The sequence below is a fragment of the Myxocyprinus asiaticus genome, chromosome 49, assembly GCF_019703515.2.
Source record: "Myxocyprinus asiaticus isolate MX2 ecotype Aquarium Trade chromosome 49, UBuf_Myxa_2, whole genome shotgun sequence".
NCBI classification, from domain to species: domain Eukaryota; kingdom Metazoa; phylum Chordata; class Actinopteri; order Cypriniformes; family Catostomidae; genus Myxocyprinus; species Myxocyprinus asiaticus.
The window spans coordinates 8,615,747-8,641,566 of NC_059392.1; the positions used below are offsets into that span (position 1 = coordinate 8,615,747).

Genomic DNA, 25,820 nt, shown 5'->3' on the forward strand with positions numbered 1-25,820 from the left:
CAATTTATTTTATTTTATTTTTTCATTACAAGAGGTACAACTTCTCGAGATATGGTCTACTCTTTTTAATTTACCTTATATTTTTCTCAGGTGGAATTTTTTTCTTAAATCATCAGTTAAATTTTGGCTCTACAATATCCTTTCCTTACATTTATTTATTTATTTATTTACTTACTTTTCATCCTCGTAATTTTTGTTTCTTGTAATAATAATAATAAAATAAAATAAAATATGAACTGTTAAATATAAAGCAAAAATTTATTTTTATAATTACAGGGGGTACAACTGCTCCAGGCATGATCTACTCTTTTTAATTTACCTTATTTTTTTCTCAAGTGGAAAGTATTTCTGAAACCACCAATTAATTTTTGGTTCTAAAATATTTTTAAATACATGTATTTATTTATTTCGTCTTTATTCTCGTACTGTTTGTTTCTTATAATAATAATATTAATACTAATGATGTGTTATTATTATTATTAGTAGTAGTAGAAGTAGTAGTAGTAGTTGTGGTAGTTGACTTTTATCGTGATTGTTTACAGTCGTTTTGAAAACCGGAAGTGTGTCGTCATTATACGTGTTGGCAGTCAGCTGTGTATTTACATACTGCCGTATGATGTTAGTGTATGATTGTTTTGAGTTCACGAGCAGCAGCACGCGCACAATCTAGTTGCACAACAGATTAAAAGATGCTTGACTATTTATAAAGAACTTTGCACTATTAGGAAAGACTCGCATGCGAGTTACTGAAACAGGAAAAGTGCAAGACTTAAAAGCATCACATGCTCTCTCAATTCTGTGATAAAGCACAAGTTGTGGAAATGTTCTTTTAATAAAAAAAATAAAAAATCTGTTTCTTATAAACGCTTATAAAACGTATTCTGGATCAGAAGTGGTGAAGTGTCTCTTGGGACTTCAGTCATGCTTTAACTAACAGAAAGAGGTAAGCCATTTCTTCTTTACCATTACCATATTTAATAATTATTTGCAAGTTTAAACATAAAAGTAAGTTGTGATTTTTATAAGGATTTTTGTAAATGTTTTGCCTTGATAATGCGATTCATAAATATACTATAAAATGAGATATCATTATTTTCCTTTACTCTAATGAATCATTTATAACATAAATGCTATTTTTTATATACTGCATTACATATTCCTCATATGGATGTCTTAATATTTTTGACTGCAGCTCATTACTGAATTCTTAGACAAGAGGTGAGAAGTGATAAAACCACATCCCGGTGACGAGATCTCCAAGATTCGGTTCTACATTAACTGTAAAGAGTCAATGTATAGAAAACACATGGATCCTTTGAGACTCTACAGAAAAATCAACTAGGTTTATTCTTTAAAATCTCATTTATTTGCTGAAAGTTGCTACTCCAAAGGATCCTTACCAGATTAATGATATGATGCAATCAAATGTAGACAGGTTGATCAAGTTAAGTCATACTTGTTCAGACAAGTTTACACTAATTTGTCCCATGACTTGAGAGGTTTAGAAAGTCACATGACAGTGAAGTATGCTTAATTTTGCCCAGACAACTGTACTGAAAAGTCTTTGTTCCTTTGTTGATCTTTTTATGTTTCATTGGCTCCTTCAGGACATTTACAACTGTTATAAGCAGACAAAATACTACACTTGCAGTACTTTGTGACATAACTTTATAGGTCTGTTCAGTGAAAAATAATCGCGAGTCGCGTTGTTTCTCCATTCAAAGTGTCAGCGTTTGGAATTTGATGTATGCATTAGATTTGGTTGTCTTGAAAATACTAGTGCACATTGTAGCTCATACTATTTGGTTACAGGATTAGAATATAAAGAATATGTATTTGCAGACCTAGACGCTCTAATGTAGACCTAGTTTGAAGCTTACACTCTTCAGGTTCCCTTTAGGGTACTAACCTACATTCACACAAAGAAAGCCTTATGGTGTTAGTGTACAGCTAACATTGTTCCTGTCTGTGACTGTGAGTTAAAAGTGACATTGTTAATCTGCATACCGAGACATTTTTCATGCTTGTTTGGTTCTGAAATAGGCTGATTTCTTAAACCTTTTTTCTGGATTACTCAGGAACTGGTTCAACTTCATGCAGTTTTTCTTTACAGCAACTTGCTTGTTGTTTTTCAGATTGGATAATAGTTTACGTTGCTGTTCTATATATATATATATATATATATATATATATATATATATATATATATATATTATTATTATTTTTTTTAAATTTGGAATGCCCAATTCCCAATGCGCCCTAATTCCTCGTGGTGGCGTAGTGACTCGCCTCAATCTGGGTGGCGGAGGACGAATCTGTCAGTCCACGCATCTTATCACGTGGCTTGTTGAGCACGTTACCGCAGAGACCTAGCGCGTGTGGAGGCTTCACGCTATTCTCTGCGGCATCCATGCACAACTCACCACGTGCCCCAACGAGAGCAAGAACCACATTATAGCGACCATGAGGAGGTTACCCCATGTGACTCTACCCTCCCTAGCAACTGGACCAATTTGGTTGCTTAGGAGACCTGGCTGGAGTCACTCAGCACACCCTGGATTTGAACTCGCGACTCCAGGGGTGGTAGTCAGTGTCTTTACTTGCTGAGCTACCCAGGCCCATTTCACAACCTTTATTAACATTTTTAATGACTTTTTGTGGATTTCAGTGCAAGAACTTTATTACTTGCCATACTGCTATTTTACACACTTAATCTACTGCTAAATTCTTGATTTTAGGATTTGAAATGCTTTTGTATTTTGTTTAAAAAGTCATGGATGAACTGGAACCAGAGGAAAAGTTCCTCAGGGATGCCAGGAATGGGAACTTGGAGGGTATCCAGAGGCTTTTGATGTCCAAGATAAAGGAGGAGGCCAAAATTGACATCAACTGCAAGGGTAGGACACATCACAGTTTCCATTTCCATGGACCCTTCATATATCTCTAGATATTACCATGCAATGTGTTTTTATTAGTTATTTGTTGCTTAATTGTCTCCATGTCACTCCAGAAGGTTTTGCTCTATGGTTTGAGAATGTTTGTAACAGCGATGCTATCATTGGTATTGCATTATAGGCAAGAGCAAATCGAATCATGGATGGACGCCTCTTCATCTGGCCTGTTATTTTGGACACAAGGAAGTTGTTGAGGTTTTACTGAAGGTACTGTTCATCTCAGATGTTGCATGTTGTGTTTTCCCTTTTGATAGCTTTGAATGCTTTTACACCAGGTGAATGTGTACATTTTATAATTTCTGCTAATGAGTTGTGATAGTATTTCAATGCCTAATTTTTACTTTCACTCATTGGTGCTGCCTACAGGCGGGAGCAGAAGCTAATTTGCCAAATAATGTTGGAGACACGCCCCTTCATAAAGCAGCATTCACCGGGAGAAAGGTACATATTATCATCATATATCTTCATGTACTGAATTCTATACTGACATAGTTATTTAACTGAAAGTTAAATACTGATTGGTTAATGAATGCTAAATACAGATTGAATGCTGACTGAATAATAAATGTTAAATACTGATTGAATACTGAATGGATAATGAATGCTGAATACTGATCCAATACTAAATGGTGAAAACAGGTTGAATACTAAATTCTGAATACAGATTGGGTACTGAATGATGAATACATATTGAATGCTAAATAATGAATACAGATTGAATAATGAATGCTAAATACTGAATGGATACTGAATCCTGAATTCTGATTGGATACTGAATGCTGAAAACCAATTGAATACTAAATTCTGAATACGGATTGGATGCTGCATGCTTAATACTGATGAAATACTGAATACTGATTGATTAGTGAATGCTAAATTCTGAATGTATGCTTCATATTGAATTCTAATTGGATACTGGATACTGAATGCTGAAAATCTATTGAAACTAAATGCTGAATATGAATCAGATACTGCATGCTTAATATTGATGAAAAACTGAATGCTGATTGAATAGTGAATGCTAAATACTGAATAGATTCTGTATCCTGAATTCTGATTGAATACTGAATGCTGAAAACCAGTTGAATATTAAATGCTGAATTCTGATTGGATACTGAATGGATACTGAATCCTGAATTCTGGTTGGATAATGAATGCTGAAAACCTATTGAATACTAAATGCTGAATACGGATTGGATACTGAATGCTAAATACAATGGATACTGAATCCTGAATAATGATTGTATACTGATTGAATACTGAATGCTGAAAACCAACTGAAACTAAATGCTGAATATGAATTGGATACTTAATACTGATGAAATACTGAATGCTAATTGAATAGTGAATGCTAAATACTGAATGGATACTGAATGCTGAATTCTGATTGAATACTGATTGAATTCTGAATGCTGGAAACCAATTGAATAATAAATGCTGAATATGGATTGGATACTGAATGCTGAATACTGATTGAATAGTGAATGCTAAATACTGAATGGATACTGAATCCTGAATTCTGATTGAAAACTGAATGCTGAAAACCAATTGCATACTAAATGCTAAATACAGATTGGATACTGAATGCATAATACTGATGAAATAATGAATACTGATTGAATAGTGAATGCTGATTACTGAATCCTGAATTCTTATTGAATACTGAATGCTGAAAACCAATTGAATACTGCATGCTGAATACGGATTGGATGCCGAATACTTAATACTGATGAAATAGTGAATACTGACTGATTAGTGAATGCTGAAAACTGAATGAATGCTGAATACCTCTTGGATGCTGAATACTGATTGGATACTGAATACCGAATACTGAATGGTTACTGAATCCTGAATTCTGATTCAATACTGAATGCTGAATATGGATTGGATACTGAATTCTTAATACTAGGGATGTCCCTATACCGATATCAGAATCTAGTCCAATACCACGTTCATGTACTTGTACTTGTAAAATTAAAATCATGTTATGTCCATGTTATGAATCAGATTATTTAACCACAAAAGCAGCGATTTAATGAGATAAATATATAGTTGGCATGTGTGCTGCGCATCAAATGTGAGTGGTTCTGAATGTGTGGAGACAGTGTTGTGCCAACACCAGCTGCACGTACCATTTAAAGCTGCTTGGCTCATACACAGAAACACCATCATGAGCATCGCAGGCTCTGTTTGTTACAGATGACAGTGAACAGAGTGCAAATTTATGTTTAAGCACGAGGCACAAACAGAGAACATATTTAATTAAATAGCAGCCTTTGTGGTTGAATAATCACTTTGAGTCACGTAGTGACCGGCTTTTCTGGACTTAAAAGTTACCATCATCACACAGAAACACTTCAAAATAAATGCTCTATCAAAATAAAGGCTTAATTTAAATGAAAAAGTATGACAGAGGGGGCCTGGGTAGCTCAGTGGTAAAAGACGCTGGCTACCACCCCTGGAGTTCGCTAGTTCGAATCCCAGGGCGTGCTGAGTGACTCCAGCCAGGTCTCCTAAGCAACCAAATTGGCCCGGTTGCAAGGGAGTCACATGGGGTAACCTCCTCGTGGTCGCTATAATGTGGTTTGTTCTTGGTGGGGCACGTGATGAGTTGAGCGTAGTTGCCGCGGTGGATGGCGTGAAGCCTCCACACGCATTATGTCTCTGTGGCAACGCGCTCAACAAGCAACGTCATAAGATGCACGGGTTGACGGTCTCAGACGCGGAGGCAACTGGGATTCATCCTCCGCCACCCGGACTGAGGCGAATCACTACGGGACCACAAGGAGTTAAAAGCACATTGGGAATTGGGCATTCCAACTTGGTAGAAAAAGGGGAAAAATCCAAAAACAAAAAAAGTATGACAGAAATATATCACTACTGAAAGTTTATGCAATAGTCACTGTATTACTGCTACTACTACTAATAATAACAACAATAAATCAAAAGTAATTGTAGGCTATTATATTTAAGCAATATCTCACATCTGTGATTTTCTGTTATACAGCACTTTATTTGACAAAATATAACTCCAATGCTGTATTTTGGACATGCTGTGTGATGCTGTATAAAAGCACTTCATTTGATAAAAATAATACAATATTATGTTGAAAATTAATTGTTATATTTTTATTTGATTAAAGTTTTTATTCATTCATTCATTCAAATAAAATGTTGATATAGGGTTAAAAAAAAAAAAAAGGGTATCGGGCTCAGTGTCGGCGAGTACCAAAAATGAAGTATCAGTACTCATACTCATTCTCAAAAAAATGGTATTGGGACATCCCTACTTAATACAGATGAAATACTGAATACTGATTGAATAGTGAATGCTAAATACTGAATGGATACTGAATCCTGAAAACTGATTGAATGCTGAAAATCAGTTGCATACTAAATTCAGATTGGATACTGAATGCTTAATACTGATGAAATACTGAATTCTGATTAGATACTGAATGCTGAAATCTGAATGAATGCAGAATACTGGTTGTATACTGAATACTGAATGCTAAATACTGAAAATCGAATGAATGCTAAATACTGATACAATTCTGAATGCTGAAAATTGATGGAATACTGTATGGTGAATACTGATTAGATACTGAATACTGATTTTGTCTGTGCCGTTTAGGAGGTTGTAATGTTGCTTCTTCAGTATGATGCTTGTCCTTCTGTCATCAATGGGATGGCACAGATACCCAAAGACATCACGCAGAGTGTAGAGATCAGAAACATGTTGGAGGGTAAGCCTGCCATGTTGCATTAAAGAGCTCCAATTGCTGGCTTATTCCTGTACATTGTCTGGTTCTCTCCATTTGTTGTTTATATGCAGAGGCATATTTTAGAAACATAAGCAAGTGTTTTTGGGGTGTGTAAAGGTAGCTGCAGCTGGAAAACTGGTTATGATGTTACCTAGTGGTTAATGAAGTGGGCAAGAAATCAATGTGCCATTGGTACTTGACCTCAGGTTACTTCAGGATCACTGTACTGGAAGCCACTGTGGATAAAAGTGTCAGCTAATTGACTGTTTGTTTATTACTTACCAGCTGCGGAAAGGACTGAGGAGAGAAAACTAGAGGAGCAGCTGTTGGAGGCGGCTCGGGAAGGAGCCTTATCTAACCTCACAAGACTGGTAACCTTGCCATAAACTTCTTAACAAATTGTTTATCATTTACTGTCCTTTTTGTGCAATGTATTTGTTTGTCAGTGTAGATGCAGAGCACTTAACACAAGGCATAATTTGTCTGAGAACATTTTCACCCTTGTATAAACAATTTCTTGGTTTTGTTTTATTTGTGGCTAATGCTATAAATGTGTAAAATGTAAATTCCCTTGTAAAATTTTTGCATTCTTGGATGTTGACCAATGTTTATATTGCCTTTTATTTTAGATGTTCTTGCGTTAGAGTTAAACATACCTTTATGTCTAACCCATGTACTGTAACTCTCATTATACATGTAGCTAAACATGAAGAAACCCCCGAACATAAACTGCACAGATCTACTTGGCAACACGCCACTGCACTGTGCTGCTTACAGGGGCCAGAAACAATGTGCCGTCAAACTCCTACAACACAGCGCCAACCCCAACATAAAGAATAAAAACGGTATGAGGGTCAACCTTATTTTAGCATACTTTTTCAGATAATTTCTGGTCAAGTAAATATTTGCTCAGTTGTACAATTCTGTAAATGAATGACATAAAATCTGATATAACCAGCTTAAACCAGCCTAGGCCTGGTCCGGCTGGTCTGGTTTGCTATTTTTGGGGGGTTTGGGGAACTTGGTAGACCAGCTAGACAAGCTTAGGCTGTTTTTTCAGCAGGGAAAAAACTATTTATACTGTCTTGGTCATCTGAAATAGTTTCTCTCTCAGATTTGTATTGTAATATAATGACTAACGAGATCTGACCCGACTTCATCTGTTTTGTCATATGAAACTGATATTGCTGTATGTTAATGAATTTTAAAATGTTTGTTTCTCCTTTGAGTTCAGATCAGACGGTTTTTGACTTGGCTAACGATGCGGAAATGAAGCAGATCATTGCAGGCAATGTTGTGAAAGTAGGGTCATTACTACAGTGCAATCCTGGCATAACATAATTGCTGTAAAATTGTATTTATTTTAAATATGGCGGGGTCGTGTACAGAAGATGTTTGAAATGGTTTGATTTCAATTCTACAGGGCATGCCATGCCATGTTAAAACATTTGAGGGACCTCTTTGGAAGGTAAGGATAACGATGTTTATAAAAACAAACCAAATGAGCACGTTTGCATGCATGTTCTTACACCGATTATGTTTAATAAGCTGACAACGTGTAAGGCCATGTAAACACCTTAAATGCAGTTGCTTTATCGGTGTAAGATAATAAACTGTTTAAAAACAATCGGCATGCATGGATTTTTGCACATTACCCGGTTTCGCATTGCATGCAAATTCCTTTACCAGCGTTTTTGCGTGTTTATTTTAATGTGCACAAGTGTTGTGTGCATGTCTGTTTTCTTTATGATGTCAAAAGCAGAGAATAAACTGATGATTTCAAATCTCATGTAAACACGGGTTTCTTACATCGTCGGTTTTATCTGAATGAGCTCATTTTGGATATTAAGCAGTTGCTGTGCATGTTAACGTGCTCAGTGACCGCTATATATGACAAAAACTTTGAAGTTTTCAGTAGTTGCTATATAGTCTTTATTTGCTGTCTACAAAGGAATAGCTTTAAAAACGTCAAATAAAAACATTTTATATTATGTAAACAGCACCTTATATTTTCGTCTTGTTTCATTTCTGTTTTGTCTGCATTTTAGAGCTCAAGGTTCTTCGGATGGCGCTCCTACTGGGTGGTTCTACAAGACGGGGTCTTATCATGGTACCACAAACAGTGAGTTGTTTAGTATTTAGTTATTAATTACAGAAGATTCAATCTTTTTATGTTGCCTATGAGGATAAAATCATTCTCTTTTTTTATTTTTACACATCAAGGTCAGATGCAGAATCAAACACAAGGAGGCAAGGTTGCAAACCTTTAATGCAAGCGCAGTGCATGGTACGATTCATTGGATGATCTACCTTCCAGTGACCAAAAATACTGGGTCTATCGGTCATGTTTTGTTTTTTACCAGTATTTGCCAAACTGCTTTTTCCTTTACTTTCAGATTAAAGCAAAAGATAACTGCTATTTCACTGTCAAATGTTTTGACGACAGCGTTCACCATTTCAAAGTCCCGCAGAAAAGCAACCCAGAAGTCACCAGAAAAGTGAGACTCTGTTTAGCTCCATTGTTTAGTGTAGGCTCCATGTGTGTTACAGTATGTAAGTTTGTGTAAATGTGTATGTGTGTGTATTTTTCAGAGATGGCTTGAAGCCATAGAGGAACATTCAGCTTTTAGCGCCCATTACTGCTCACAGGACCCTGATAGTGAGGAGGAGGAGGATGACGGTGTGACTTTGGACAAGCTGTCGGATTCGCTTCAGGTGAGAAATGCCCTAATCTTTTGGGTGAATTTTCCATTTAGTTGCGTTCATTTTCTCTTATATGATGTTAAGTAGCTGTTATGCTTGTCTCAAACCTTCATCATCATGTGACAACACTATCTATCCGTTGAAATATGGGTATTACGCCAAGAATGGATCAGGTTTCTTGCCTGTATAGCTGGTTTGCAGCCCTAGAAAGTATTTAAGTGTGCTGCGCTCATATATCCCTGTAGTATAAGTAAAATGAGTTCTGACTTCCCCTTTTCGTCTTAACCGCAGGAAGTGGTAAAGTTGACTAACCCTGACCCATTCTTACAGTCCTAAACTTTCTTTGTCTCAATTTCCCTCTTTCTCATTTTTATTTTCCTTATTCCTCTTTTGTTTGACAGCGGGCCGAGGCCTGCCATCAAAAGCTGGAGACCGAGGTGTTGGCCCTCTTGTCCATAGTGAAAGAAGATGGACTTGCAGAACGTAAGGACTTGAAATTGTATTAATATTTTATTCAATGCTGTCGGTTTAACATGTTAATTTAGTGCGATTAGCTATTAAAAAATAGATCATGTTAAAAAAATTACATAAATACAAAAATTCTTTAATAAAAGTACCAATTTTCTTACCATCTGACCTATTCAAGAAGTACATGTAAATTGTTTTTGTGAGCCACATCAGCAGGGTGCAGTCAGCGCTCCTCAGCAAACCTTATATGCAGCGCAACCACAGAATAAAAAATTGGTTTCAACTACTTTTAACTTGACACGGCATCCAAAAACATGGCATCTGTGATACTGAAAACCACTGAGATGTTACAAAGGCATCAGTTTGACTAATATATTTCAATCTAAATATACTGTATGTATATATATTTATATAGAGAGAGATAGATAGATATATATACAGTACAGTATCTACTTTATATATATATATATATATATATATATATACTCACTGAGCACTTTCTTAGGAACACCCGTACACCTAATTATTCATGCAGTTTATCTAATGAGCCAATCGTGTGGCAGCAGGGCTGTTGGTGCCAGATGGGCTGGTTTGAGTATTTTTTTAACTGCTGATTTCTTGGGATTTTCCTGCACAACAAGTCTCTAGAGGTTACTCAGAATGGCGCCTGAAACAAAAAACATCCAGTGAGCGGCAGTTCTGCAGATCGAAATGCCTTGCTGATGAGAGAGGTCAATAGAGAATGGCCAGACTGGTTCAAACTGACAGAAAGGCTACGGTAACTCAGATAACCACTCTGTACGATAGAGTGCAAAAGTGCCCACCCACTTTTTCAGCCGTCTAGGTTCCGGAAGTATTTTCCCGATTCATTTCTTCCATAGACTTTTTATAAATCTTTCATAAAAGATTTGTAAGCCATAAACCAAAGCAATCAGCTCAAGGTAAATCACAACATCACGAACTTCGTTTTGAGGCAAAAAATTATTAGAAAATCTGACATAAAGGCAAAGGTACAAGGCTGTGTACTTACTGTCTTTCATGAGGTCAAGGACTACAATCCCATGAAGCATTGCAAATGATGTCATTGAATAAAAAGCAATGGGAATATATAAAACTATTGATTTTAGGTTGTAGATTATAGGTATAGAAACAATATATATTATATTATAAGTTTATTGCAAAATATTCTGATATGTGCAAATATATAAGTAGTTTAAGAGTGAAGGGATGCCGACTTGGTTACGTCATTCACAGAGCGTCATGGGAGTGGACAGTCGTTCTGATTCCATTTGGCGGGTTTCGTAGGCCTTTTGTTCTCTGATTGGTGGATCTTTCTCTGGTGGACCATGGGTAATGTAGTTGTTTACCATGAATTACACTATCAAACATGATTTTTAAACAATGAAGTTGAAATAACGTAGACGGATGGCTTCAACGGAAGCATATACCATCGATGAACAACCTTGTATCTCACGCTAGGTCTGTCTTTAAAGGTTTATAAGTTATCATTGAAAATCAGTTCGTCTATAGGATAAATTAATGGGATTTTTACTTCTGGAACCAGATTGTTGTGCTCTATTGTAGTGAGCAGAATAGCATCTCAGAATGCACAACATGTCGAACCTTGATGTGGATGGGCTACAACAGCAGATGACCATGTCAGGAACTTTATTAGTGCCGAGCCAATCAGATCTTTTGTGTAAAGAAGTTAACTTTGTCAGTGTCACAAATTTGCTCATATGATAGTGACCCAGAAATAGTGCAAACTCTTAAATATTTCTTGCTAATTTTACATCATAATATTTCTTTGTTTTACATTTTTTTAAATCCTAAAACGTGCTTTTTATTTGCATGTTTAAATCAGATTATATGTCCTGGATTTTCAGTGTGGTCTCAGACTTTGAGAACCCCACTTTATGTAAGGCACATGCAGCCTTTGTTTATTATATTCTTGCAGGATTCCCTCCTACAGTTGTTCAGAAACTACGAGAAGTTTGTGAGGCCTCAAGTGAAACCTGTTCCTCATTGCACCAGTGTCTGGGGCTTTTTTCTAAACAGGAAGGGGTATGTACTACATTTTGCTGCTCACATCTACTGCTCTAAAGCTCAACTTTAGGATGTTATTATAAGTACCTGCTAGAAATCAGACATGGGCCAGTTCAGACATAATGTGTTCTTGCAAAATAAAGCTAAACTTGTTAAAGTTCTTTTTAAAGTCTTTGATCACTTGATTTGACATGTTCACCGATGGTTGATTAATTGCCTCTGTCATCTGAATCTTAGCCTCCGACGATGTTCCGGGGGTGACACAAATTTTACCACAACAACCAGTCAAAGCTGCCAATTGAGACATTATTTTAATTTGACACATTGTCAAGTTTTTTTTAAAGATTCGGAAAAGCACTGCATTCGGAATATGGCACAATTTTGGTCAAAGATTAATTTCATGTCATGAGCATTGGTGTGGTTTCTATGCACGGCACACACTAAGGTATCAGGGGGGTTATTCATCAACAACATTAATTTCAGCTTTGGAAGGACAGCCTGTCAGATATGTGATATCTGCCAGATTATATTCCCCAACTGTCTTTGAATATGGGTTGAATATGTGTACTTGCGTACAATTTGTGAGCAAAGTCTGACAAAATGAGGACAAAAAATGCAAACGGTTCTCTTTTAGGTTTAGGATGTGGGTTAGATTTAGTCTTTGGTAATTAAATTAGTAAGTGAGTGTGTGAGTGTTTATATTGCAGGCACGTAGTTTGAAACTGGAGCATGAGGTTGAGAAGAATAAAATCCTTTCTGAAGCCCTTCAGACTTTGGCTACAGAACATCACGAGTTGGAGCAGTCGGTGGTCAAAGGATCGTTGCCCCGCAGCGCTCTCAGTGAGGACGAGTTCTATGACGCTCTTTCTGGTTAGTTGGTTCTTATGCTTGAGAATAACAAACCAAAACAGTTGGAGATCTAGTCTGGTGCATAGTACACATGCTCAGAAAAAACAGTCAGAAATTGTCCTGGCCACAGAAAATGACAAAAATGCTTTAGATATTTAAGACCCCGTTTAGGGGGGCCTGGGTAGCTCAGTGAGTAAAGACACTGACTACCACCCCTGGAGTCGCGAGTTCGAATCCAGGGCGTGCTGAGTGACTCCAGCCAGGTCTCCTAAGCAACCAAATTGGCCCGGTTGCTAGAGAGGGTAGAGTCACATGGGGTAACCTCCTTGTGGTCGCTATAATGTGTGGTTCTCACTCTCGGTGGGGCATGGGGTGAGATGTGCGTGGATGCCGCGGAGGATAGCGTGAAGTTCCACACGCGCTACGTCTCCACATTAACGCACTCAACAAGCCACATGATAAGATGTGCGGCTTGACGGTCTCAGACGCAGAGGCAACTGAGATTCGTCCTCCACCACCTGGATTGAGGGGAGTCAGTACGCCACCACGAGGACTTAGAGCACATTGGGAATTGGGCATTCCCAATTGGGGAGAGAAGGGGAGAAAAAAAAAGAGCATTTAGACCTCGGGTGATCCGATCACATGTGGTCAGGTGAGACACATCACTGTTTACACCTGGCCCCTTAAATCCATCTCCTGTGACCACTTGTGTTTGGATTTGGAGGGGAGGGTCTCTGTTTCATGACGACATATATCAGTCACTATGTCAGTGTGTTACTGCATAAAACTGCTGCGGTTTCTCACAGATGCAGTTGAAATTCAGTCAAATCTCAAACGCAGCATTTCGAGCAGAATTATCTGTTATTTTAGTGGAGTACCTGTTTTAAGTGTTCATGCTTCTCATCTGTGTCACTGAATGTTGGTATTAGACACATTGAAGAAGATCTGTGAAGTTCTCGTGCTTATGTATGCATTCGCTTTTTCACATTTTTCAATCAGACGGTTATTTCCTTTTAAAGCTGCTTGTAACTGGTAAAGTTTAAGCTCTTGTTTTAGCACAGTGACTCATGGCCTTGTCGTAATACAAGGTGTAAACGGGGTCTAAAATAGGTGGATAAAAATTTAACCGTAGTGAATTTTAAATAAACCGTAGGTTTTTTACTGCAGACTTACCACTGATGACACGCTATTAGAAAATCATTAATCAATTGAAAATCAGTTCCAGTGGGCAAGTTTTGCCCCTTAGTGAAAAGTTAATATGTGGGTGACCAAATTCAAATCTGTTCAAATTTGAGTTCAAATCTGGCTTGTGTCATTTCCCAGTCCTGTGCCTCATCTTTTATTGTCACCTCTCCACAATAAAATAAAGTATAATTAATTTATATTTTCGTAATGTACCAAGTTAGAAGATACAGGTTATAATTCACAGCATTAGCTGGGAAAGAATTTATTTCATATGTGAGCAAAATGGACATTATAACTTAAACCTATATGGATCAATATCGAATCAAAATAGGAATCAAATCGAATTGAGAGCTTGTGAATCAGAATCGGATCGAATTGGGAAATCTTTATTAATACACAGCTCTAGTAGTGTGACGTGACAGTTTTAGAAAAAAATAAATGGTGGAAAGAGATCGACTGGAATTGAACCCACTTGTGCTTAAAATGTCAGGAGCATGTGCACTAACTGCCGCACCATAGCTCTGACAATTATGTCACAACTCTGTAAAATGACAATCATAATTAATTATGATATGTTATAGCCTGCAGTGGAATTGCTGGTTACAGTAAAAAAGAAATCTTCATACTAGTGAGACACGTTACACAGTGACGTGTCCAATCACTTCCGACTGTGTTGTTCTAATAAATGCCACCTGATCCCCTGCTCAGGTTTCCTCAGTGTGCCTGTTGCCGTCAGCCACGCATTGTCCCTGTAAACCATGTCTGTTTGTGTTCGGTTGCTGCAGATTCAGACTCCGAGTCCGTGGTAAGCACTTTAGAGACGGCCGGCCACTCATACAAGGACAGAGAAGACGTCAAGTCTAAGATCTACTGTAGCGTCCAAAGTCGTCTTGGCGGCAGGATGTCCCGGGAAGGGGAGGATGACGAGGAGTCCAGGGTGAATGGATTGAAGAGGCACAGGTGAGCATCCCTAGAACGCTCATCTAAATGCATACACAAATAAACTCAATGCAAACACATGCACCAGACCTGTTTCTGCACAATTGTGTGATTGTAATTGATATGAAAGTGGAAACAATAATTTATTATTACAATAACTACTTTGTGCTGATTGTGATGAAGGTTTCTTGCATAACTTTTGCTAAAATTTTTACTCTTTAAGTTGGTTGAGTTGGTGAGAAAACTGGCAATACCTGTTGGTTTAAATAAGAAACAAACTTGCAAACTTGCAAACAAAGAAAGTATAAAAACTGACAAAGAATTAAAAAATTTAAATATAAAAACAAATAATTTATAAAAACAGCCAATAAAAGCAAGCAAATAAATCATATAAACAAAGAATAAAAACAAGCAAATAATTTAAAAAAAATAAAGTTTAAAAACAGTGTATAAAAATAATTTATAAAAACAAATAATAAAAAAACGAAGTAAAAAACAAGCAAAGAATTTATAAAAACAAGTAATTTATAAAAAATTTAATATAAAAACAGGCAAAGAATAATTTTTTTTTAATATAAAAACAATTTATAAAAAACAAAGAATTTATAAAAACAAGCAAATAATTTGTAAAAAATAAAGTTTAAAAACAGAGTTTATTATTTTTTTATAAAAACAATTAAATTATGTAAAAGATGAAGTAGAAAAACAAGCAACGAATTTATAAAAACAAACAGTATAAAAACAAAGTATAAAAGCAAGCAAATAAATCATATAAACAAAGAATAAAAACAAGCAAATTATTTATAAAAAATAAAGTTTAAAAACAGTGTATAAAAATAATTTATAAAAACAATTAAATAATAAAAAACGAAGCAAAAAACAAGCAAAGAATTTATAAAAACAAACACGTATAAAAACAAATGTATAAAAACAAACAAATAATTTTAAAAACAAAAAAGTATAAAAACAAAGAACTTTTAAAATCGAAATATAAATTCAAAGTATTAAAAACAAGCCAAGAAAGTATAAAGACAAATTTTATCTCAAAGATAACATCCAGCCCAATTTTATTAACAGCACTTGTTTTTTTGTCCAGTTTCTTAGACGTTACTTGTCTTCTCCTGTGTTTGCTTTGTTTGTATGTTGTGGTAAATAATTTAGTGAGCTAAGGCCAGAAGAGTCGCACATAATGAAACGCTAAAAGATTGATGAGGTAGCAGAGTTTAACGCTGTAATTTGAACTTTTAAGGCCCGACACATTGACTGAGGAATTGTTGATAGACGGTTGACTGACTTCACATTCGCTGATAGAGTTTTTGAGAGATTGTAATTTTGTATTTATCAACAAAACAAAAAAAAAAGCCAGGAAACATAAGAAATATATTCTGGTCAGCAGTATATATATATATATGTATATAATATATGTGTGTGTGTGTGTGTGTTAATTCTTCATTACATTTTTCTAAGTATCTTTCATTATAGTTATTTATAGAATGTGCAATATAAAAAGAGTTTGCTTCAGTGTATCTGAGCTCTCTGAAACTGATCGGACTTCAGCCCTGCTTTGCTGAATAAGATACAAAGCTTACATTACCAGTCTGATCATGCCAGTCTAGACATACCTAGTGTCTATTTTAGCCATAGTGGTAATTTAGGATTTTTCCCCTTTTCTCCCTAATTTGGAATGCCCAATTCACGAATCATGTAGTGATTCACCTCAATCTGGGCGGTGGAGGACGAGTCCCAGTTGCCTCCACGTCTGAGACCGCCAACCCACGCATCTTATCACGTGGCTTGTTGAGCGCGTTGCCACGGAGACATAGCGCGTGTGGAGGCTTCACGCCATCCACCGCGGCAACCACACTCAACTCACCACGCGCCCCACCGAGAAAGAACCACATTATAGCGACCACGAGGAGGTTATCCCATGTGACTCTACCCTCCCTAGCAACCAGGCCAATTTGGTTGCTTAGGAAGCCTGGCTGTAGTCACTCAGCATGCCCTGGGATTCGAACTAGCAAACTCCAGGGGTGGTAGCCAGCGTATTTTACCACCATAGAGGTTTCTTAATGTAAATAGGCCAAATTCTCTGTAACTTTTTCATAAGACACTGCTCAATTGCTATAATTTGTGCTATTGTTTTTCTATAGGACAAGTTTACCAGCTCCCATGTTCTCCAGAAATGACTTCAGTATCTGGAGTATACTGAGAAAGTGCATTGGAATGGTGAGGTTAACCACCACCCCACTTCCCCCACCCCCAAATGTTCTTTTTGTAACCTATCATTTTAAAATAAAATTATGCCTTTTTAATTCTCAAATTCTCATTTATAACAAGATAATTTTATCATTAAACCCCGATGGACTCTTCGTTGTGCATCTAATCCATTTTTATCAATGTAATTTATTGCTAATGCTAATTTAGACATTTGAACTTGTAGATTTGTAGAGGCTGACATGGGCATTTTTCAAAATACAATCATCGTCATCTTTCAGGATAGCTCAGAGTCCTCTTTCTGATCTACATCTCTCTCAGGAACTGTCTAAGATCACCATGCCAGTCATTTTTAATGAGCCGCTGAGTTTTCTGCAAAGGCTTACAGAATACATGGAGCACACGTACCTCATCCATCAGGCTAATACCACAGAAGACTCTATCGAGAGAATGAAGGTAAAAGCACTGTAATCGGCCCCTTGGAACACGAGCAATGCCATTCCGTTCTGGTTCACTGAAATCCTTTATATTAGCATAGGCCTTGCAAGCCAGGTTGTGAATTACAACTAGTGGAAGAATGATACACCAACCAGGCAAATTTTAGCCAATATTTTGAGATCATTAGCATCCCAGATAACTTATTCTTGATCTGTATTTGAAGGATCTAAAGTCCCACCAAAACGGTCTTAATAGCTGCCTTTTCAGCGCCCTTCCTACCTATAGATTACTGATGGTGTTTATATCTATATTTTCTAAGGGGCCGTTCAGACCAAATACATTCTTGCACTGAAGAAAAACCTAGAGACAGCATAACAAATGGAACAGAACGGCAGTGTCTTGAGACGCGCTTTTAAAAGTTGAAGTTCTGTTTACCGTAACTTGACACAGCATCTAAAAAACACTGTGCTCTTTGCGTGAGTCATGGCGCAATGGTGAAAGATGTTCATCTAGCGCATGTTTGTACAAAAAAACAATTGGAGAGCAGTGCACTATTGTGTCCGTCTGATTGTTTTTATTAGTAAACTTGAGGTAGACGGATGTTTTTGACCATTGCACAGCACATTTTTTTCAGCATATCGCACAGGAGTGTCACGTTTTTTAGACGCAGTGTCAGGTTAAAAAGAACGTCAGCTTTCAAAATGGGTCTCGAGACACTTGCATTCTGTTTTGTTAGTTGTGCTGAATCTAGTTTTTTTTTAAACGCAGGAACACATTCGATGTGAACAGCCCCTAAGAATTAATTCATGTATTAGTAATCTGCCTGTAATCTACTCAGTGTGTGGCAGCGTTTGCCGTATCAGCAGTGGCGTCTCAATGGGAAAGGACGGGAAAACCCTTCAACCCCCTGCTAGGAGAAACATACGAGTTAGTCCGGTAAGAATATTGGATTATTGTGATGAATACATAGAATTGGTGGTTTATATGAGCAGAGGAATGCTCGTGCATTAGCATTGGTGTTAGCATTAGCATTGCAAAGGCACATTTTGGAGTTACATCCACCTATACAACATATGAAAATCAATATATCAATATTTCACACTCTTGAATTTAGCTAGGGCAAGAGGTCGACCGATTGTGGATTTTGCCGATACCAATAACCAAGGTGGTGGGAAAGGCCAATTACCGATTAATCGGTTGATAATTTAAAAAAAATCAATGTATAGAATGATTAACTATTTCCTAGTCTTTCCTTACAATGAAGGGCACAGACATTAAGGCTCCAAGAGTCGAAAATGAATAAAATCCCCAAAGCAGTTTATTGTGCAACCAAAATCCCAATAATAACCAGAAAAAGTACAATTTGGTGCATAACATAGGACTTTTAAATATAAACAAGCCCATACACTGGGGACTTGGCTCTGTTACAGTGCTCTATATGCAAGTATTTAACAAATAAAGCTTTAGATTTTATAGCCTATATATTCACCAGATGAAGTGTTTTGTGATCGGTAAAACCGATATATCGGTCTACCTCTAGCTAGGACATATTTTCTCCACCTTCAGGGAAGATCTTGGATTCCGGCTAATATCAGAACAAGTGAGCCACCATCCTCCCATCAGTGCCTTCCATGCTGAGGGTCTCCAGAAGGACTTTGTGTTCCATGGCTCCATCTACCCCAAACTGAAGTTTTGGGGCAAGAGTGTGGAGGCCGAACCAAAGGGCATAATCACTCTAGAACTTCCTAAGTAAGAAATCATCTGTGGTCTGCTTGGTGGCATTTTGTTTTAGTAAATGTTGTGTTTGAGTAACAGAAACTTTTTTGTAGGCATAATGAGGCATACACATGGACGAACCCCACATGTTGTGTCCACAACATCATTGTCGGACAACTGTGGATTGAACAATATGGAAATATGGAGGTTATTAATCACAGGTACCCACGGGACTGTTCTGATTTGATCACTTGAAAGAATAAAGAATAGAGCTTACATTTTACATATTATGATGGAACATTATAAAATGGATTTCATTTATTTTGGTAGTTGTTTATATTACACAAAAAAGGATTATAAATGCAGTCAATTTACGTAATAACTAATTATAAATATACCATCGTTTTTTCATATGTTCCTTTTCAGGCTCATGACCGATATACTGATGGTTTTAATTTGGTCAATAATTTGCCAATAGATATCGGTGGCCGATATATCCCTAACTGGGTTAAATTGGCTGGTTTTCATTGATAGCCATAGAGTTTGTTTTAGAACCTGTCGCTGGTGAAGATTGCCGATAACGATGGCAATGAACTTCATTTTAAGTAAATGAGGACCTTGAGTAGGCTTTTGACCTATTTATTCTATTTGCCAACAGGACTGGTGAAAAATGCTGCCTGAATTTCAAACCTTGTGGCCTTTTTGGGAAAGAATTGCATAAGGTTGAAGGCTACATCATGGACAAAAGGTCCATACTTTAATAGTTGAATTCACCTGATAAATGTAATCTTTCTAATTTGACTGGTGTCATATCATTGTTTAATACTGTCAATTTGTTTATCCCATGCAGCAAAAAGAAAGTGTGTGTCCTTTACGGGAAATGGACAGAGTGCATGTACGTTGTCGACCCAGGGACGTTCGAAGCTCACAAAAAAAGTGATAAAAAAGCATTGGAAGAGAAGAAAAGCAGTAAACTGGTATTTCTGAATGTTTTGAACAACATCTATCGTCTGTTATAATGATAGGGCTATACATTTTTTTTTTTTTTTTTTTTTGGGTAAATTTGGGCCATGACTGTTTGCTTGGTATTTCTCAGGCAACTGTTGCAGACTCGGAGGAAACAAATCAACTAGGTGGAAATTCACTGGAGGTCATTCCAGGTAGTCAGCTGTTGTGGAGAATAACACCCCGACCAGCTAACTCAACCCAGGTCAGTTACAGAAAACAGTATTAGGAAAATCTGTTGTAAGGAAAAAGTCATACGTTTTGGCATTTTCATATTGTATAATAATTAGAGTAAATAGGATTGCTAACTTAGTTGAGTGTCTTCTCCAAAAATGAAGGCACATTAAGGTCTAACTGAAGTCTTATGGTCTGTCTTATGATTTTACTTGCATATATAAAAGATGTACAGCTTCACTACATTCGCAATGCAACTCAATGAGCTGGGCAAAGAGATCGAAGAGGTGATCCCTAAAACCGACAGTAGACTGAGGCCGGACATACGAGCCATGGAGAACGGAGACATTGGTATGTGCTAGGGGTGGGCGATATGACCAAAATTCTATATCACAGTATGAGTAATTTAAATCACGGTAATCATACATATCACAATATCACAAAGTTGTTGTTTTTCCTGGAAAACTGACAAAAAGGGTTTATATATTAAATAACCACATGATGGGGTGGGTAATATAAGCAAAAAATTCAATAACGGTTTTCTTGAAATTTTTTGATAACAGAAATAACAATCATCCATGTGATTATCTAATCAGCCAATCATATGGCAACAGTGCAGTGCATAAAATCATGCAGATACGGGTCAGGAGCTTCAGTTAATGTTCACACCAGCCATCAGAATAGGGAAAAAATCTCAGTGATTTGGAGCATGGCATGATTGTTGGTGCCAGATGGGCTGGTTTGAGTATTTCTGTAACTGCTGATCTCCTGGGATTTTCAAGCACAACAGTCTTTAGAGTTTACTCAGAATGGTGCCAAAAACAAAAAAAACATCCAGTAAGCGGCAGTTCTGTGGATGGAAATGCCTTGTTGATGAGAGAGGTCAACAGAGAATGGCCAGACTGGTTCGAACTGACAAAGTCTACGGTAACTCAGAGAGAGTGAGAAGAATATCATCTCAGGATGCTATTCTGAGATGTGGGTTGGTGCTGTTTTGGCGGCAAGAGTGGGACCTACACAATATTAGGCAGGTGGTTTTAATGTTGTGGCTGATCGGTGTATAGTAAGTCAAATTTAGAACAGCACTGTAAAATAAAGTGCTACCAAGTTTTTATTTATTTTAATTATTATTATGTATTAATATTGAATTACCTAATATATGTGACGATTGCGATTAATTCAATGAATTGGCATGTGATGTAATTAATTTGATAAAGTTTAATTGATTGACAGCCCTAATAATTACACACATGATGTTACTAATTGGTATTGCTTGTACATATTGCGTACATTTATGTCAGGGTAGTAACAAGATATGGCTATGGTGTGCTTAGGTTTCTCAAATTCTAGAGCTTCCTGCAAATCTGTGCAAATATTATGAACATTGAAATATTTTGGCCTCTAATAATTTTTTTGGTTATGTTAGATCTGGCCAGTGAGGAGAAGAAGAGATTGGAGGAAAAACAGAGAGCGGTACGAAAGAACCATTCTAAGTCAGATGGAGAATGGAAGACGAGGTACCAACATTTTTGCCAAAAGTTTTGTATCTTTTCACATTTTGTTCTGCTGTTCGCTTGATACTAAAATACCATAGCTTCTAGTAATTGATATTACTTTAAAATCATAATAAATTAATATGGGATCTCCTTCAAACTGTTTAATTACTTACTTTATTGATTACGGTAGCTTATTCCAAGTAAAATTAAGTAATGAAACTGTTAAAATTTGTTTTGGTGGAAACAGAGGTCCCGAGTCTGGCATGCCCATTTTTATTTTTTGTGGTGGTGGTATTGGGTTTTGCTTCTGACTAACTGCGTTACATTAGATTATTCATACTAAATTTGTCAGCATTGGTGAGTTTTTATATGTATGAAATTGTAATGTGTGCATTATTCACAAATGGATCCGCCACTGACCATTCAGTGTCTACTATCGCATGATGTGCTATGCATACTTTGGTAATTCACTGATGTTTAATGGCACTCTTTACTGGCTCTTAGTCATGGTCCACTGAATACTACACTCTGCATTTAACCCCATTTTACCCTTCATTTCTTTTGGCATTGTCATTTGTCCTGTGCTGCGATGGACAGAAACGTTGCCTCGGGCCCCAGGTTTGACGCCTGCTTTGTTGCTTTTTCTTTTGCTCTGCTGTTGATGTACAGTAATTGCTTTTGCAGTTTTACTCTTAACATGGATATTAAATAGCCTAGAGCGACTGTCATCTTTGTAACCACAATCTGTAATTATAGTACCTATCTAAATATTCAGTCTGTTGTAAGCTTTTAAATGTACATTCCCCCTCAAACCAAAGGAATGCCAGCTCTTTTCGAATAGTACTTTTTTTATTGTCCACCTTAGACAATCTTATGGAATAAGACGATGTAAGCAGAGCTCTCTGGCCTTTTAAGTGAACTGTAGAGCCGGTTGCCATGAGGGTGAAACTGTACACCTGGTTTAAGTGTTACAGCCAAATGCTCCTCTTACTGTCAAATGCAAATCTTTTGAATGAAGGACGATTCTAACTGGGGTCAAACAAACATTTTCTTATGCATGTTTGGATGTTAGTTGGAGTTGACTAACCCAAGCGAGCACCAAGACATGACAGAAGTAGAACAATTTCGAATCAATTCAGAATCAACAATGAGCGCGTTTACATGCACGCTCTTACACCGATTATGCTTAATAATCCGACAATGTGTGTGGTCATGTAAACGCAATAAACCGCGTTCCTTTATCGGCGTAAAGGCCATAAACGGTTTATGAATAACCCGATCATCACGGGTAGATTTTTACCCGGTATTCTTACCGGCCCATCCAATGTGTGCATGTGTTGAGCACATGCCTCTTCACGGTTTGATGTCAAAAGTAGAGAATAATGTGATTATTTCAAATGTAATGTAAATGCGGATTTCTTGCCTTGTCAGATCTTTTAAATAAGCTGATGTTAGAGAGTAATCAGCTTATTGGTGTGCATGTAAATGGGCTCAATGATTTGGGTCGAAATCAAGTTAAAAATAGCTTGTGATATCAAAGCAAAGTTGCACACGGTTGCGATATTGTTTCTAAGCAATATTCACACTTTCTTCTTGACAATGGTATATAATAGTTAACTTAATATTTAATTTTAAATGTTAGTTTTTTGTTTTGTTTTTTTTGCAATATTCACTTTTCTACTTAATCTGTTATCGGTTCTTTTCTTTTCTTTTTATTTTCTCCCCAATTTGGAATGCCCAATTCCCAGTGCGCTCTCAAGTCCTCGTTGTGGCGTAGTGACTCGCCTCAATCCGGGTGGCGGAGGACGAATCTCAGTTGCCTCCGCGTCTGAGTCAATCCGCGCATCTTATCACGTGGCTTGTTGAGCGCGTTACCGCAGAGACCTAGCGCGTGTAGAGTCTTCACGCTATTCTCCGCGGCATCCAAGCACAGCTCACCACATGCCCCACCGAGAGCGAGAACCACATTACAGTGACCATGAGGAGGTTAACCCAGCGTAACTCTACCCACCCTAGCAACCAGGCCAATTGGTTGCATAGGAAGCCTGACTGGAGTCAATCAGCATGCCGGTTATCGGTTCTTTAATATCAGGTCTTTACCGATAAATGCTGTCTGGTGAGTCTCTAAAGAATAAAGCCTAAAAAAGCTATTGCAACAGGAAACAACGGTATATAATATTTATCTTAATATTTATTTTATTTATTTATTTGCAATATTTACTTTTCTACTTAATCAGTTCTTTAACTTCAGATCTACCGATAAATGCTGTCTGGTGGGTCTCTAGAGAATAAAAACTAATATTTAAATGTATTTTAATGTGTTGTTTGTATAAATTACTTTGACATAACAGTCATTCATGGTTAAGTAGCATTTTAAGGATTATTAATATGATCATAATTATGATTATAAAATATTGATAATAGGTATGTTTTATAGTTATCTATGATTAGTATTTTTTCAAAAAGTAAAACTAATTAAGAAACAAATAAGAAATAAAAATAACTAATATCGGTTCTGCATATCGGTTATCGGACACTTATCGGAAAAAAAATAATCTATATTGCTATTGGTCAATCTCTAGACAAATTTGTTAATTATAATGGCTTTGCTCTAGTTTTTTTTTTTTTATGTGTTGCTCTAAGTATAGATGGGGTGTTACTGTATGTGTTCGCTAAACAGAACCTTGTCTTTTTTCGTAACAGGTGGTTTCATCAAGGTCCAAATCCACACAACGGTTCTCAGGACTGGCTATTGGCTAGTAGCAATGGCTACTGGAACCGCGATTATTCCCAAGTACCGGACATATACTGACCCACGAGAACCTCACACCATTGTTGATAAAATTGTATAGTCAAGTTTACTGTATGCAACGTAACTGTATGGTTGACCAGGTGAAATTTTCATATAGTAAATACACTGTACTGTTTAAAGAGACTTCTTATTTTAATTCACTGCTCTGTATATCTGAATTAATTATGTTATGTTTAAATACATATGCAACATAATAAAGGCTTTTAGGAACTACAGATTTTAGCAGATAAAGGATGATGATAATCACAAGCTGGCCTTGACATAGTAATATTAATGTACTGTAATAGCATAAAAGCAATAATGTGCTATTTTTAGTCCTTCTAAAAGGTAATGTTGATGTCATAGATTTGGGTGTCTTCCAAGGCTGAAGTCTGGGTCTGTTTAACTTTACATTTCTTAAGTTTGTAACATTCCCACTGTGTTGAGAGTTAAATATTGTGTAAAAATAACATTGTTAGTTGAGAAATTATAAAGTTTGTTACAAGAGTGGATTTGAACATTTTTTATGTAAATTTACAGTTCATATTCCACATATACAGTATTGGGACATTTCTGCTGCTATATCTGTTTGTGATGTTGATTTTATTTTGAAAGATGCCTTTATGGTGTCTTTCCTCACTACTATACAAATTTTCCTATTTTATTTTTTAATATAACAATCTTATATTTCAATTATGTATTTATATTTAATTAACTATTTAGCTGTTTTTAAGAATTAGGTTTTGAAGTGCTTAATGTGTGTGTTTGTGTGCACACAAGAGCTGAGATCATAGACTTGGGCTAGTTTTAACCCCATATCCGTTTATTTTTGCGAGTTTGCAGATGTGTGTTGCGTGAATATTTTTTCAGAAATATTATCCCAAAAATGGCTACATAAAGGATATTGAGCAGAATACTTCTGTGCATAAAAGGCATTAAAGATTTGATTTACATCATATCTAAATAATAAAAAACTAAATAAAAAGAAATTATGATCATTTAATGTAATAAACTTGTACAATGTTATACTTTATAACAAATATGTTTATATAATCCTGAGTAAAGGCTTTTATATAAT

The 25,820-nt window shown here is 36.6% G+C and overlaps 1 protein-coding gene across 7 annotated transcripts; it reads left to right on the plus strand.

Annotated features, from left to right (window-relative positions):
- Positions 1–603: 603 nt before the first annotated feature.
- Positions 604–25,820, plus strand: osbpl1a (oxysterol binding protein-like 1A). 7 transcript variants are annotated; one of them, XM_051693812.1, is made up of 29 exons: positions 606–943; positions 1,193–1,342; positions 2,772–2,897; positions 3,076–3,161; positions 3,321–3,395; positions 6,589–6,700; positions 7,004–7,089; positions 7,419–7,563; positions 7,953–8,020; positions 8,142–8,186; positions 8,767–8,840; positions 8,942–9,005; positions 9,115–9,216; positions 9,311–9,433; positions 9,823–9,904; positions 11,823–11,953; positions 12,643–12,805; positions 14,755–14,929; positions 17,059–17,134; positions 17,444–17,578; positions 18,399–18,496; positions 19,127–19,309; positions 19,390–19,497; positions 19,935–20,024; positions 20,127–20,253; positions 20,373–20,486; positions 20,683–20,806; positions 21,882–21,972; positions 24,655–25,819. In XM_051693812.1, exons 3-29 carry the CDS (start codon positions 2,774–2,776, stop codon positions 24,761–24,763), a joined length of 2,910 nt encoding a protein of 969 aa, XP_051549772.1. In that variant the 5' UTR covers positions 606–943; positions 1,193–1,342; positions 2,772–2,773; the 3' UTR covers positions 24,764–25,819. The 7 variants fall into 7 exon arrangements, with proteins under 7 accessions (XP_051549776.1, XP_051549772.1, XP_051549774.1 ...); XM_051693814.1 differs by having other exon boundaries at positions 11,847–11,953; XM_051693815.1 differs by having other exon boundaries at positions 11,862–11,953.

Coding starts and splice junctions, on each gene's coding strand:
- osbpl1a (XM_051693812.1), top strand. CDS start 2,774: ATGGATGAACTGGAACCAGAGGAAAAGTTCCTCAGGGATGCCAGGAAT. Junction 19,310..19,389: donor ATCACTCTAGAACTTCCTAA/GTAAGAAATCAT, acceptor ACTTTTTTGTAG/GCATAATGAGGCATACACAT. Junction 19,498..19,934: donor ATGGAGGTTATTAATCACAG/GTACCCACGGGA, acceptor ATTTGCCAACAG/GACTGGTGAAAAATGCTGCC.